Source organism: Myotis nattereri, assembly GCF_964212035.1.
Source record: "Myotis nattereri genome assembly, chromosome: 4".
NCBI classification, from domain to species: Eukaryota; Metazoa; Chordata; class Mammalia; order Chiroptera; family Vespertilionidae; genus Myotis; species Myotis nattereri.
Window position 1 is genome coordinate 36,925,145 of NC_138079.1, and position 16,867 is coordinate 36,942,011.

The window sequence follows — 16,867 nt, forward strand, 5'->3', positions numbered from 1 at the left end:
TTCATGCACTGGGGGCGGGGGGGGTGTCCCTCAGCCCAGCCTGCACCCTCTCACAGTCCGGGAACCCTCGGGGGATCCTTAGCACTGCTGCAGAGGTGGAAGAGGATCCTGCCACTACCTCTGCACTCACTAGCCATGAGCCCAGCTTCTGGCTGAGCAGTGTTCCCCCTTTGGGAGCACACTGACCACCATTGGGGCAGCTCCTGTGTGAGTGTCTGCCCCTGGTGGTCAATGCGCATCATAGCAACCGGCCATTTTGCCATTCAGTCGATTTGCATATTACTCTTTTATTATATAGGAGGATTATATCTGATATGTGTACAATACTACTTACATATGCTCTACTTATGGACTGTTTTTATTTTGCTGCATAAAAATTGCCATAAATATAGCAGCTTAAATTAACAAAAATTTATTAGCTCACAGTTGTGAGCTAATACAGGTATCAGTGGGACTGGGTGCTTATCTGAAGCTCTAGGGAAGAATCTGTTTCCAAGTTCATTTAGTTCATGCTGCTTTAATGCACATGCCATCTTTCCTTCCCAGCTGTCAGCCAGGGGCCTCTCTCAGTTTCTCAAGGCAGTGCACATGCCTTGTCATATGGTACTTTCCATCTACAAGCCAGCAACAGTGCTTCAGGTTATCTGTCTTCCTCATCAGCTGCTAAGAAATCTCTGCTCCTTAAAAAAAAGGGGGGGGGGGTTGGGGGAGCCGCTCACCTAATCAGGTTATTCATATATTAAGGTCAACTCACTTGGATTTTAAATACATATTAAAAATCTCTTCATGGCAGTTTTCTACACTGTCCCTAGATGGGAATCATGAGAAGGGTCGTCTTTAGAATTCTACCACATGGATATTTAGGTTATTTTCAGTTTTTCACAATTATTTTAAAAGTAGAACATTTATATGCATATGTATTTTTATATTTTTATTTTGAAATTTCATAGAGGAAGGGAGAGGTAGAGAGAGAGAGAGAAACATCAGTGATGAGAGAGAATCATTGGCTGCCTCCTGCACACCTCTTACTGGGGATCAAGCCTGCAACTGGTGCATGTGCCCTTGATCAGAATCAAACCCGGGACCCTTCAATCCCCAGGCTGATGCTCTATCCACTAAGCCAAACCAGCTAGGGCTCCTTAACCTTTCATTTTATATGAAACTCTTACATATATTAGGTCTGTGTATGGTCTTTATCCTATTCCATTGACCTGCTGATTTAAGTAATGTAGCTTTATATTATTATCAGGATACTATATCTTAATATCTGATAACAATAATTCTTCATCATTCTTTTTTTCAAAGTTTACTTGCCAGGTTTTCAGCTTTTATTATTATTTACTAATGCCAATTAAATACTCTCCTTTTAACACAACTATAAATGATTTATATTGTTACCTTATACTCTATTGTTACCTATTTAAGTAGTATTCAGTGAAGCCATGTATCTTTTCACTAGAGATCATAATGAGATAAATTTTATTATAATTGCTGGTAATGTAATACATTTCCTTTGACATAATTGTGATGCTACTAATATAGCAACATTCCCAAAAGTTATTAAAGATTATTACTATATAATATGTATAGAAATAGAAAATTAAGTGGCCTAAAATTTAGCATCAAAACCAAGAAGTTAATTCAGACTGGTCTGAATACCAGAATTCTGGTAGATTTGGCTATAGAATGTCATTACATCAACAAAAAAAACTAGGAAGGTTACTAGCTGTGACTTTGAATATACTTCTGCCAAAGTTCCACCATAAAAACTTTTAATTGAGATTAAGGAAATTTTATAAAAATGTTATGTGGCAAATGAAAAATCCTGAAAACACACACAAATAAAACATGATAAATGTATTTCAAAAATTAACATTCCATCACTCCTAGGCATTGTTATTATTTCTTAGAGCATTAATTTACATTATATTCTTGCTTGAGCCGGTCAAAGATCCCCATAGTCATTCTAAATAGTTAAATAATTTTTTGCTTTTCTCAAAATAATATTTGTTTTTAAGAAGTTGGCAAATAATGAAGATTTTATAAAATATAGTAATATAATTTATAAATATGTCATCACAGAATACTAATAAATTTCTTATAGAAAACATTTGAGTATTTAAGCTGCCTCCTAAAATTTAGAAATACCCGGAAAACATACAATTTCTGAAGATGTGGCAATGTTTACACAATCCTTTTTCAAAGTCTCTTGACATAAACAGTTCTCGGTTCTAATTTCAACTGGTTTATCTTCAAAAGATGATATTTCGTGGCAAAGAATGAGATCTTTTCAGAGTTCTTCTATAGTTTTGACCTGTATGAAGGTGCTGGATTGAACAAACACAGCCCACAGAATTAAAAATGTGAACACTTGAATGTATAGGATCATGCAAAACAGAGAATTCTGAAGTTTTCTGCTTGGGGTGTTTTAACAGAAAATTGTCATTCATGGGATTTTTTTCTTTATTCTCTCTTGAGCCTATGTCTTTGTCTTCCAGTGCCCGAGCAAGCATGTAGCTAACTTTTCTCTGATGAGCCAAAGCTTCTTCTTTATCATTCAGCTGCATGCACAGGAATTAAACATGTGCCAGTTAGTCAACAAGTAACAGTATAGAACTATAGTCAGAAACATTTTTCAAAATGTTCAAGCTGGCCCTAGCCAGTTTGGCTCAGTGGATAGAGTGTCGGCCTACGGACTGAAGAGTCCCGCATTCGATTCTGGTCAAGGGCACATGCCTGGGTTTCAGGCTCAATTCCCAGTAAGGAGGTGTGCAGGAGGCAGCCAATCAATGATTCTCCCTCTCCCTCTCTGAAATCAATAAAAATATATTTTTAAAAAAAATTGCCAAACTGTTTTAAACAATGTTCAATCTGTGAAGTCAGTCAATATGAATAAATTAATTAGGTGTCCACTCATTCCCAAGCTTCATGCTACAAGTTATGGAGGATATTTTTTCAAGGAAGAAGAGAAAACTATTCTTTTTTTTAAAATATATTTTATTGATCTTTTACAGAGAGGAAGGGAGAGGGATAGAGTTTGAAACATCGATCAGCTGCCTCTTGCACACTACCTACTGAGGACGTGCCCGCAACCAAGATTCATGCCCTTGACCAGAATCGAACCTGGGACCCTTCAGTCCACAGGCCAAGTCTCTATCCACTGAGCCAAACCAGCCAGGGCGAGAAACTATTCTTTCTGCTGAAAATTTTAAGTCATCTGAAGGGAGGAGGAAATACATATACAAGTGTATATATACATGTAAAATCAACAGGTACTTATCTCTGTAAAAGAAGGGGAAGTTAAATATAAAATTGTTTTTATATTTATATGCAAATAACACTCCTATAGGTAAGCATGTTCGTATAATGTGGGTCTCTTAATTTGGTCATCTGTGAGATGGGGATAACAGGACTGGTTTCAAGCATGTGGCAGTGATTAGAGGATCTCTGAGGAAGTGGATGGATAAGTACAAGGTCTTGTCATAAACTATTTCAGTGCAGATGACAGATGCCTGGAGTTAATTATGGGGAGCCCTCTTTTTTCAGAGGTGGAGCTTAAGTGGGAAGAGCATGCAGAGAGTTTAAGGAGATGAAGGGGCATAAAAGTTAAGTGTAGAGTGGAAGAGTTGAATTAATAAGCAAAAAGAAAGCAACGATACTAACCAAATCTATTAGCATCTTAAAGACTTCTTGAGGGTTATCCTGGTCTTCAGTCTTCTTAGAACTGTTTTCTGCAGGGAGCATACCCAACAGTTTCTGCCCTAGGGTCTTCTTAGTCCTTTGTGATAGTGATCCTAAAATTGAACATGAAAATTCAGCTGAGACATAAAAAGACACTTACGGATGTAGTGCTTCCAGGAAAAGAGGTACGTTGACCCAAGGCTAATTCACTCCTCGGTCAGGAGGTTGTTCTCCTCAGGAGACCGCTAACACAGGTGAGTCAGGTAGCACAGTGGAGGGGGAAACGCACAGGCTTTAGTGCCAAGATAGTAAATGCAAGGAGAGGGCCACAGTGAGAATCCAGAGCAACACACTGCCATTCGTTGCATCACCGCTCCTCAGCTGGCTACAATGGCTGCCCCCGGGAGAGAGTGCAGCCCATGCTACCAGATCATCTAAGTTCTCCAGAGGAGCCAGCAATCCAGATTTGTATGTGATATCTACCAATTTTAAATGTCAGGCACTTACCCACATTATTTGAGAACACCATGCAGACCCCACAAAACATCTATAGGCCAGTGGCCTCTGAACCGTATGAACTCTGCTTTAGAACCAGAAAGACCTGGACTTGAATCTTCACTTAGCCACTTACTGACTGCATGACCGTGGACAAGTTCTGAGCTTCATTTCCTCACCTCTAGAATAGGAATAGTGCCTGTGCCTCAAGGTTGCTGTGGTATTAAATAATAGAGCATCCGCTGCTGGAGGAGAGCGGACAGTGAGCATTTAATTGGTACAGAGTTTCTGTTTGGGAAGATGAAAAAGTTCTGGAGATGGATGGTGGTGATGGTTACACAACAATGTGAATATGCGTAATGTTGCTTAAAAATGGCTAAGGTGGTAATTGTTTTACCACCAAAACAAAAAAACTCATAGTTGTGAAAGCATCTAGCCCAGGTACTGACAATGTTGAAAAATCCACAACCTGAAATATGTGCACTAATGTTCTTCATCCATAGAAAGAATGCAATTTATAGTACAAGGTACAAAATTAATAGATTCATACAGAGAAAATGTCAAGATTGCTTTTGGAATGCTTTGCAAATGGTCTCCTGGGAAACCGAGAGCAGATAAACCACAGTGACTGGAGCTCACACCTGATCTCTTCTGTGAGCAACTGTGGCAAAGTGGAAACACCAGACCAGCTGCCCCTCTCACAGCTTCAATGAGAGGATGAACCTGTCTCTACATTCAGCCTAAAAAGGACCTGTGCTTGTAAACTCTCTCAGGACTTGTCTCAGGAAGAAAAGTTGATGCCTTCAGTGTTAACCACACAAAAGAAAATGACCTATAATAATCATCCTATACCTGCTCAGATTATTGGAATATATACTAGTAAAATTAGAATCTTGTCACTAAGAAACACAGAATTACTGAAACTTGTAAGGACTTGTAACATCTTTTCAGAGATGAATCAATTATTTAAATTCTGCTTCTAAATCTCTCAGTGCCTTAAGGGAAAGCAAAGACTCGGAGCTACACCTATCAAACAATCTATGGAAAAGTTCCTAAGGTTTATTACTAGCTAAGAAAGGCAGGAATTCTGGAATATAAAATGAGTCCAGCCCTAGCCGGTTTGGCTCAGTGGATAGAGTGTGAGCCTGTGGAGAGAAGAGTCCCGGTTTCGATTACTGTCAAGAACACGTATCTCAGTTGCAGGTTCCTCCCTAGCCGTGGCTCTGGTCAGGCAGGGCATGTGCAGGAGGCAACCAATTGATGTGTTTCTCTCACATCGGTATTTTCCATCTCTTCCACTCTCTAAAAATCAATGGAAAAAAATATCCTTGGGTGAGGATTAAAAAATAAATAAATAAATAAAATGAGTCCAGCCCAGTCGGTGTGGCTCAGTGGTTGAGTATCAACCTATGAACCAGGAGGTCACAGTTCAATTCCTGGTGGTGGGCTTGATCCTCAGTAGGGGGCGTGCAGGAGACAGCCAATCAATGATTCATCATTCATGTTTCTCTCCATCTCTTCTCTGAAATCAATAAAAATATGTTTTAATATAATAATAAATAAAATGAGTCCAGCCCTAGCCGGCGTGGCTCAGTGGATAGAGCGTCAGCCTGTGGACTGAAGGGTCCCAGGTCCGATCCCAGCCAAGGGCACATGCCTGGGTTGCAAGCTGGATCCCCAGTAGGGGGTGTGCAGGAGGCAGCCAATCAATGATTCTCATCATTGATGTTTCTATCTCTCCTTCTCCCTTCCTCTCTTCATGAAATCAATAAAGAAATATATTAAAAATAATAATAATAAAATGAGTCCATACTCAAGTGCTGAAATGAGTACAAATCTACCTCTTAAAAACCCAGCTTGGTCTACATAGCACTACCCTTATGGCCAATATCCATACATAGTAGCGGGCCTTGTATGCAAGTGACAGAATGTGACAAGCTTTCATAAGATTACTTTTTAATCATGTCTGCCCCTCCTTTTCCTATTTCGCCCATCACTCTTCTCCCTACAGTGCTGCCCTCAAAGAGTATTCCTTTGAAATGTTGCAGGGTGGCTCCTATCAAGGGCATCGCAGAGAGAAGAGATGCCTGAGGATGATCGCCCACACAGCTGTTGTCCATGGTAGAAATATTCTTAATGTTTCCCACTGATTCCTAAAAGGCTAAACACATGGACTATGTCTTATTTCCCTGGCAAAATCACCCACCTTGAGTTGGACATGGAAATTTTTGTCAAGGAATTACAGAAAACAACCATATAAATATTGATTTTGTACTTCCTATAAAGTACTGTTGAGGACTTCACCATTATATTTGCTTAATGGCCTCTATAAGTCTCATGTCACAAAAACTTTTAGGAGTTAATTTCAGGACAATGTGGAATGCCATTAGAAGAGTACCAACAATTATCCTGTTATTTTATGGCTTTGTTAATCCCAATAGCTCTACATATGTAACATCCAGTGATCCCTTTCTTCCCATAGATACTAAAATTTTAAATCACAACTGTATGCAAAATTTTAATTATATTATCAATTGTATTAAATATGCTTAATCAACTTTGATTATAACCAAAAACTTCCGAAATTATGCCTAATTTTGTCATTATAGTTCATATTTACCATCCTCTTTAAGGTGCTTCGAATTTATCCACTTTGTTTCTTTTTTACACATTTTATCCATTTGTGTCAATCTTAGTGCCTGGTCATTTTTCCTCATTAATTGTTGCTCAAATGCAATTCTGAATGCATCTGCCATTATGTAAGCTTCTTCTTTTCTCTTCTGCAAAAGTTCCAGCTGGTTTTGAAAGAAAGTTTGAAAGGTGTCAGAGGCAAAACCAGAATAATTCTTGCCTGAATGCTGAGTCAGATTAGCTAATGCAATCTCCCTGCCTAGCATGGGACTACTCTGTCCTTGGTCTATTTCATCTGCTTTAATTAGTATGTGCCCATTCTCATTGGCAGGAGCTGCCCACTCTGAACTGGATTACCAGAGATTCCCCTTGTGGTGCCTGTCAGTTCTCTTGGACTTCATTATCGTTGACAGGCCCTGTGTGTGTTTTGCCCCAGTAGGGAGAAGGGAGACTGCCAAAGCCTGCATTTCAGTACTCCGGTGGGCCATTCCAGACAATACCACTGAAAATGACTTTGAATATCATCTTTCAGACACCTATAGTTGACCCTTACTCTGATCTATGTAATCATATGCTTCTCCTAATGAATTTTTAATATTTAGCTGTTAGCTTTTCCATATAGTCTGAAGACTTTAAATTTCATACCTTCAGTAAAGGTAAAATATTTTTAAAATTATGGCCCATGCTAAAATGACAGCTACCATTTGATTAAATGCTGAGCACGTGCTAAATATATGTCTACTTCCTCTATTTCTTACAACAACCCTCCAAACTAGTTATTACCTTTGTCTAACATATGTGTCCAGAGCCAGAGCTAGACAGTGATGGACCTAAGATCAAAGCTAGGTTTGGTAGCACAAAGGCTGAACCTCACTGCTCTTCTAATAAGCTTCATGTTGATCTCATTAATCAGTGATGCAGATCCTAGCAATTTTAAGTAGAAGTGCACCTTTCCCTCCAATCCTATATAATAAAAGGGTAATATGCAAATTGACCCTAACAGCAGAATGACCAGGAACGACCGGTCGCTATGATGCGCACTGACCACCAGGGGGCAGATGCTCAACACGCTCAACACAGGAGCTGCTCCCTGGTGGTCAGTGCACTTCCACAGAGGCAGAAGAGGCTCCTGCCACTGCTGCTGCGCTGGACAGCCTCTCTTGCCTCTGTGGCAGTGCTAAGGACAGGGGTCCTCAAACTACGGCCCGCAGGCCACATGCAAATACAAATATTATATTTGTTCCCATTTTGTTTTTTTACTTCAAAATAAGATATGTGCAGTGTGCATAGGAATTTGTTCATAGTTTTTTTTTAAACTATAGTCCGGCCCTCCAACAGTCTAAGGGACAGTGAACTGGCCCCCTGTTTAAAAAGTTTGAGGACCCCTGGCTAGGGATATCCAACTAACAGCTTAGGACCACTCCCCACGGGGAACGGGCCTAAGTCATTAGTCGGACATCCCCCGAGGGCTCCCGGGCTGCCAGAGGGATGTCTGACTGCCAGCTTAGGCCCAATCCCTGGGGAGCAGGCCTAAGCCAGCAGGTGGACATCCCCCAAGGGGTCCCATACTGGGAGAGGGTGCAGGCCAGGCTGAGGGACCCCCCCCCATCCGAGTGCACAAATTTTCATGCACCAGGCCTCTAGTATACAGTATAAACAAAAGAAATAGAATTTAGGAAGTATTAACTACAGTCTTAGGCAAACAACTTTATGTGGCTACAGTATCATGCCAAATACTATTTGTATTCTGGAACCATATCCAGTTTATAAGTTAATGCTATTTTATAAAACTAAGCATAGGATCCATCACCAATGACTAGTAAAATGAAGCTAATAATTGAAAATACTTCCATTTATTCTACTATTAATAGAGAAACAAAACCAAGGCTTTTACTGTTCTAATAATACGATACCTCTTGTTTGAGCTGAAGAATCCTTTTCTGAGCAGATGCCGCCATTTTGGCACAGGAACAGGGGCTCCCTCCAGGGCCATGACAAAGACAGGCTCCAAGGACCGCAAGCTTTAAATCCAAAAGCACTACCCTGTTTCTAAGTGTCACACTGCTTAGCTGGACACAAATGCAGGGGCACACCCACACATACCCACACACATTTCTAGTCAAGCATTTTATTCAAAGAAATTGGGGGGAAAAACAGAAGAAAAATGAGACCAGCATTTCAGCATCCAAGAGAAGGTTAATTACATGCAAACGAGGAAAGAATGTTGGTACTTGGGACAAAAACATAATGGAATTCTACCTTCCTTCTTTTCACTCCCCACCGTCACCTTTAACCTAGCACCAGTTTCCTATAATTCTGAATCTTTGGCAGGAACTTGACCTAGTGAAGTCAATATTAACATCCACAATGTGGACTTCCTGTGACTGGACTTGGCCCTGCTGCCCAGCATTCATTACTGCCTGCTCCTGTCAGGGAGAGTCGCATACTCAAAAATGAATGCATTTTAATGTCAATGAGAAAAGCAATCATCTGTCCACGCCTTAAAAAAAAAAATCTATGATTATATAACGTGAGGCCCTACTAACATAGCTTCTGCTAAAACTGTAAAACTAAGGAATAAAAGGAAGTAAATGGCTAACATATTCCTTAATCTCCAAGAATGACATGCATGAAGGGTGTGGGACCAGCAAGACAAGAGCTGAACGAGACAAACCCATGGGCCTCAAATTGTAAGTATGGTGCTGTCCTGGAATGTGTAACAGATGGTGACGATGGGAAGTAGAAAATTTCCATCCTCCTAAGCTTTCATACCTGCTTACCTACCTCAAGACCTGAAAACGCTGTAAAGTCACTTTTAGCATCGCACATGTTTTCCTGAACCATCTTCTGCTGTTTGATTTCAAGCATAGCAAGGGCTTCCAAATACTGTTGATTCAAGCCTAGGAAGGGCCATACAAGAAAGTGTTAGTTATGAGGGCGAACTCTGGTCTCACCTAATCTTGTTACATCAACGTCTATACTCATTCCTTACAAGCAATGCATATACAACAGGCATTGCCCACAAAATTTGGCCCCATCCAGAAAATCTGATAGAATAGTGGGTATGGATGGAGTGAGAGAATACATGTGTAACACTAGGTAAAATGTTATTACTTCTAAGTGGAAGTATCTTAACTTTGCAACCTAAGTCTAGTCTTCATTTACTCAGAAAATTTGTAGCATTTTCAAAGAGAAAATATACAAAGGCAAGTTAGAGACGTTGTAGATAGTGAGATAACCAGATAGTGAGATAACCAGAGATAATCATATTTGTTTTTTGTCAAATGTACCAGCAATCCGCCCTAGCTGGTTTGGCTCAGTGAATAGAGCATCAGCCTGCAGACTGAAGGGTCCCGGGTTCAATTCTGGTCAAGGGCACATGCCCAAGTTGTGGGCTCGATCCCCAGTAGGGGGTGGACAGGAGGTCCACTTCGGCCTGTGGACCAAAGTTGATCAGATCAACTTTGATAAAATAAAATGATGTGGAACAATGCATACAATCAGCCCTCCATATCCATGGATTCCCAACTATGGATTGAAAACAGTATTTCCATCTGAGGTTGGTTAAATAACCAGATGCAAAATCCAGGGAAAAGGAGGGTCAACTGTATGTTTATTGAAAAAATTGGTGTATAAGTGGACCCACGCAGTTCAAACCCGTGTTGTTCAAGAGTCGGTGTATATGTGTGCACTTCCCCCCACCACACATCCCTTATATAATGAGCTACCTTACGACAAAAATTAATGAAAGAATATTAAAGTATGTGTTTTTTAAAAAATATATATTTTATTGATTTTTTACAGAGAGGAAGAGAGAGGGAGAGGAATAGATTTAGAAACATCGATGAAAGAGAAACATCGATTCAGCTGCCTCCTGCACACCCCCCACTGGGGATGTGCCCGCAACCCAGGTACATGCCCTTGACCGGAATCGAACCTGGGATCCTTCAGTCCGCAGGCCGATGCTCTATCAACTGAGCCAAACCGGTTAGGGCAATATTAAAGTGTTTTAAGAATATTAAGGTGGTACCAACTTTTTATAAAATTCTAAGAGAAGATATTGATTCTCCCTTCTGAACAGAAACTATTTTAATGTGGTGGCTTGAAGGGGACAAAAATAAGTTCTGAATCGGGTCATGGCCTGAGAGAGGCACTTTTCCTAGTATAGTTGCGTGAGTTGTGGCGATGCCCTGGATGAGAACACACACATGGTGCTTCTCTGTACCAGTGATTTGAGCAGAGATTTCTCCTGTGTTAAGTTAGTACTCCAGACAGAAGCTGCTCATGACAACCCCTCCCCATCCTCCCTCCCACTCCACCCTGCAACAAGAGGGGGGAAGTTACCGTTTTCTGCTCTCCAGTAACTAGCAGAAATGTTCTAAATGATTTGAAATCCTCTTGTGAAAATTCTTAATAAAAAAATCTGATGGAGTTTGGATCACTGGTATGTTTTCTTTTAAATATATTTTATTGATTTCAGAGAGGAAAGGAGAGGGAGAGAGAGATAGGAACATCAATGATGAGAGAATCATTGATTGGTTGCCTCCTGCATGCCTCCTACTGGGGATCGAACCCGCAATGCAACCCAGGCATGTGCCCCCGACTGGAATCGAACCTGGGACCATTCAGTCCACAAGCCGACACTCTATCCACTGAGACAAACCAGCATGGGCTCCATACCATTTTATATGGGGGATTTGAGCATACAAGTATTTGGTCTCCCTTATAGTGGGTTCTGGAACCAATCCCCCACAAATATAGATGGATGACTTAATTTTCAGGGAGTCAAAAGTTATATGTGAATTTTTGACTGCACGGAGGTTGATGCCCCAACCTCCCCCCGTGTTGTTTAAAGATTTTTAAAAATATATATTTTTCTTGATATCAGAGAGGAAGGGAGAGGGAGAGAGACAGAAACATCAATAATGAGAGAGAATCCTTGATTGTCTGCCTCCTGCACACCCCCCACTGGGGATCGAGCCCACAACCCAGGCATGTGCCCTTGACCAGAATCGAACCTGGGACCCTTGAGTCCACAGGCCAATGCTCTATCCACTGAGCCAAAGTGGCTAGGGCCACCCTTCTGTGTTGTTAAGGGTCAACTGCAAATGTAAAAAATTTCTAATTCTTAGTGAGTCAAATATCATCTTGAAAAATTAAGGATGACCGTATTAGTGATAAAGTCACAGAAGACACTTATGAAAGAAACTAATGTTAAATAACTATTTACAAACTTTCCCTACTAGTGTCCCAAGAGAACCTACACCTACTCAGGTTCCTCAAACATCAGGTGCTCTACCATTTATTTTACAGGGAGTATAAAAGCTAAATGATAAAGGAGAAATAGGAGAAATTTGTAATAGGTTTGAGGTTTTATTTTAGAATGATGGAAATGTTATGGAGCTAGATGGTTCCACTTTTTAAAATTATTTATTATGCCCTGACCAGTTTTGCTCAGTGGATAGCATGTCGGCCTGTGGACTGAAGGGTCCCAGGTTCGATTCCAGTCAAGGGCATGTACCTGGGTTGCGGGCAGGGCAAGAAATCAATGTTTCTCTCTCATCGATGTTTCTAGCTCTCTATCCCTCTCCCTTCCTCTCTGTAAAAAATCAATAAAATATATTTTTAAAAAAATTATTTATTATTATGTATTGGTTTGGGGTGTATGCTTAGTGGTTAGACAATCATATACTGTACAGAGTGTCCCCTGATAATTCTAGTTCCCCAACTGGCACCATTCATAGTTATCACAATATTATTGACTTTCCTATGACTTACTTACCTGTGAGTATTTTGTAATTAGCAATTGAATTGTTCACTTTTATTTATTTTATTTTTTTTATCACCATTTATCCCCCATACACCCTCTCCCACCTCCACCCATCCCCTCCCTCTGAGAATTGTTCACTTTTTTTTTTTTTTTTTTTTGGTAATGTGTTTTTATTGATTTCAGAGAAGAAGGGAGAGGGAGAGAGAGATAGAAACATCAATGATGACAGGGAATCATTGATTGGCTGCCTCCTACTCGCCCCCTGTAGGGGATGAGCCCACAACCTGGGCATGTGCCCTTGGCCATGAATTTTTTACATTTGCAGTTGACCCTTAACAACACAGAGGGTTGGCCCTAGGGCAAGAATTGTTCACTTTTAAATGGTAATTTTGTTACATGACTTTTACCTAAAACATTTTTAAAATTAAAAACACCTAAATGATGCATTTCTTCTATTATTCTTAGAATATATTACTTCTAAATAGTAGCACTTCATCTCTATTGATATGTATGTTATTAACATAGGACACTATATAAAATGAATCTTTTAACATAATATTTTAAAAGAATCATCAAAATACCACTCTTACTTGCATTTTCAGACTTCAGCATTTTAATTTCTTCTGTTTTTAGTTTCAAAGTCTCTTTGAGGACTGCATTTTCACAGTTTAGCCTGGGAAAAAAGTAACCACCAAATAACTAAAATGTTAACACTTTGTACTTATATCAGAATGTTTTCATCCCTTAGAGCACAAAAAATAAATATAATTTTTCCTACTTCAAAAGTCTTGAATTTAGATGTTACAAAATAAAGACAGTTTAAAGGAGTGTGGAAATGTTTTGTACATACTCTAAACCCTTCAGTACAGCTCAGAAAAAATCAGAACCAGAAATAGCTCTAAGGCAACCATTTTGAATATTCATTCTCTTTACTGAAGTTTTAATTCAGTTTAATAAACATATCCTTGGGTGAGGATTAAAAAATTAAAATTAAATTCACACTAATGAAAGAGTTGATCAAAAGATTTTGTTTGAAAAAATAGTGTCAATGCTAAAATAACTTGGGAAACAATGACTCTTACATTGTTTTTAAAAATACAGTTTAGCCCTAGCTAGTTTGGCTCAGTGGATAGAGCGTCGGCCTGTGGACCAAAGTATCCTGGGTTCAATTCCGGTCAAGGGCACGTACCTAACTTGCAGGCTCCTCCCCAGCCTGGGCCCTGGTTAGGGCTCATGCAGGAGGCAACCAATCGATGTGTTTCTCTCACACTGGTGTTTCTCTCTGTCTTCCCTCTCTCTCCCACTTTCCCTAAAAATGAATAGAAAAATATCTTCAAGTGAAGAATAACAAAAAAAAAAGTAAAAAAATTAAAATACAGTTTAGCCTGGCCAGTATGGCTCTGTTGAGATTAGTCCCATGTACCAAGAGGTCACTGGTCCGATTCCTAGTCAGGGCACACACCCAAGTTTCAGGCGGGATCCCCAGTAGGGGCTGTGCAGAAGGCAGCCAATTGAGGTTTCTTCCTCTCTCTCTAAAATCAATAAAAACATAACAAATAATAAAAATACAGTTTATACTATTTTTTAAACAAGAAAATTAAAACTAACAGAAAGACATGGAGTTAGCTCAAGGAAGAAGAAGGCCTAAGCTACATTTGAATTACAAACATTTTAAAGATTCACAAAGAAAAACTATAGATTAGTAATATACAAACCTGTCATATTTTTGGGTCCAAGTTTCCTCTATATTTTTTATTCTATTCTGATCAAATTCTATTTTCCACTGCAAGGAATTTATTTCCTATAGAAAGAAAATAGCATTTCAGGACATTGTGACTAGCTGAACTAAATAATATAATCATTTCACAGAAATAGGTTCAAGAGGAAAAAAACTAAGTATTGCTCAAAAAGAGTAAGACATTTGTAAACACACATAACATACCTCTTTAGCACTCAAAAGAGCTTTGCCAAAGCTTACTTACTATAGGAGAAATTTAAAATTGTTTAGGTTAACAATTTGCTGGTCCAAACCTAGATTTCTCATCATTCCCCCCGAACCCCCTAACCCCATGGTCGGCAAACTGCGGCTCTTTGGCCCCTTGAGTGTGGCTCTTCCTAAGCCTTAGGAGTACCCTAATTAAGTTAATAACAATGTACCTACCTATATAGTTTAAGTTTAAAAAATTTGGCTCTCAAAAAAAATTTCAATCGTTGTACTGTTGATATTTGGCTCTGTTGACTAATGAGTTTGCCGACCACTGCCCTAACCCATGCAGACTCCACAAGCAAAATACACTCCTGGAAGTCTGCACCCAGGGCCGTTTCATCAAGGGAGAGTACTACCAGCACAGGAACAGGACCTTCGAGGGTGATTCCTAACTACTGTTTTAGTGAAGATCAGGTGGCCAGACAAAGACAGGCTCCGGAAGCAGATAAAGAAAAGAAGAAAAATAGGAAGTGTCAACTTGGCAGGCCTCCTAATACCTTAAAATGAGGAAATAAAAGAAACGGTCTTTGCCCATTTGACAATCTGGATTATAAGCTCCAAAGGGGAAGGAACCGTATGAAGTGAAGCACACCTAGCAGAGGGTGTGCACAAACAACATATCCATTGATCAGGTGACCTTTAAGGAAATTCTGTTTGAGCGCTTGTTGGATTAACTACATCTTTGCTAAAAATGCAAATACCTTCTCCAAGGATCTCTTTTCGTCCACAGTTTTTTGAAATATTGCCTGGGTATGACTTGTGGCTTTGCCAAATATTGCCTAAGAACAATAAAAATCATATCAGTACAAAAAAATTTCTAATCACTCCTATAGGCATGATGAAGTTAACATTTTTATTTTATTTTTTTAATATATTTTATTGGTTTTTTACAGAGAGGAAGGGAGAAGGATAGAGAGTCAGAAACATCGATGAGAGAAAAACATCGATCAGCTGCCTCCTCCACACCCCCTACTGGGGATGTGCCCGCAACCAAGGTACATGCCTTTGACTGGAATCGAACCTGGGACCCTTCAGTCCACAGGCTGACGTTCTATCCACTGAGCCTAACCGGTTAGGGCTAACATTTTTATTTTAAGACAACAGAAAAGTAATTTGAGATGATAATTTCCACAGAGACCACCTTTTGTGGAGTGTTTGATAGTTCAGAAGTCAGAAGATCTTGGTTTGGGTCTTCCCCAATGAATGTGAGCATGCACGAAAGGATTTGCACACAGACTTGTACACAGACATTCAAAACGTCCAAAGAATGGAAACTCAAATGTCCATCAACTGGTGAACGGATAAAAAAAATAAACAAAATGTGCCAAACCTGTATAATGGAATATTATTTGGCAATAAAAAGGAAGAAAGTGCTGACACAGGCTATACGATGCTTGAACTTTGAAAACATGCTACCTAAAGGAGTCAGGTGCAAAAGAATCCAGGCACATATTATATGATTCTATTGATAGGAAATAGAAAAGACAAATCTATAAGACTGAAGGTAGATTATGGATGGGAATGGGAAGTGACTCCTAATGTGTATGTAGTTCCTTTTTGGGGTGTTGAAAATGTTCTAAAATTAGATTGTGGTGATGGTTGTACAACTTCAGTTTAGTAAAAATGAACTGTGTGCTTACGAGTGAATTTTATAGCATGTAAATTATACCTCAATAAAACTGTTAAAAAAATCTAGTCCTCAAAAAGAAACTCAATTATCTTAAGCACTGCTACTTTTGTTTTAAAAGCTAAAACCATACAACTTAGTACTGAAATGTGAAAGTGATGGAAGTTTAAAAAAAACTTCTTACCATGCTTTGAAGAATTTTCAGTGCTGCCTCTTTACCTTCCAGTTGTCTTTGAGAGGCCTCCAGTTCCGTTTTTAAATTTTCTACCTCCTGAGGAGAGAAATAAAATGAGTCTTCTTATCGGCAATCCCAAATGATCAATTTGATAGTCTACATTTAAGTTCCATATTCAGTTTGACTGAATGCACTCTGACCTTATAAATGAGGTTGGAAATTCCTATGGGCTCTACAAGTGGACCAGACAGACAAAAATTGAGAGCCTCACTATCAGGTGCCATTTGTAACTCAAAACCCAAATCTTTTGCTTTTACGCATCTAGGCCACACAGCTAAGAATTTGAAAGAAAAAAGAATTCCTTAGACCACATAAAAGAAACACGAGTATTCACAAAGCAACAGTAGTTATTATGGGTTGAATTGTGTCCCCCCAAAAGAAATGTTCAAGTTCTAACTCCTGATAGTGTGACTGTGACCTTATTTGGAAATAGTCTTTGCA

At 39.4% G+C, this 16,867-nt stretch overlaps 1 protein-coding gene across 1 annotated transcript in view; it reads right to left on the reverse strand.

Annotated features, from left to right (window-relative positions):
* Nucleotides 1-1,469: 1,469 nt before the first annotated feature.
* Nucleotides 1,470-16,867, reverse strand: part of CCDC125 (coiled-coil domain containing 125) — a 28,246-nt gene continuing 12,848 nt past the window's right edge. The window contains exons 4-12 of the mRNA XM_081090021.1: nucleotides 16,376-16,462; nucleotides 15,266-15,343; nucleotides 14,293-14,378; nucleotides 13,168-13,250; nucleotides 9,592-9,707; nucleotides 8,721-8,828; nucleotides 6,797-6,971; nucleotides 3,664-3,794; nucleotides 1,470-2,561 (exon numbers count right to left, since the gene is read on the reverse strand). Of these exons, the coding sequence (XP_080946147.1) occupies nucleotides 2,253-2,561; nucleotides 3,664-3,794; nucleotides 6,797-6,971; nucleotides 8,721-8,828; nucleotides 9,592-9,707; nucleotides 13,168-13,250; nucleotides 14,293-14,378; nucleotides 15,266-15,343; nucleotides 16,376-16,462 (1,173 nt within the window). The 3' untranslated portion in view covers nucleotides 1,470-2,252. The remainder of the gene's footprint in view (nucleotides 2,562-3,663; nucleotides 3,795-6,796; nucleotides 6,972-8,720; nucleotides 8,829-9,591; nucleotides 9,708-13,167; nucleotides 13,251-14,292; nucleotides 14,379-15,265; nucleotides 15,344-16,375; nucleotides 16,463-16,867) is intronic.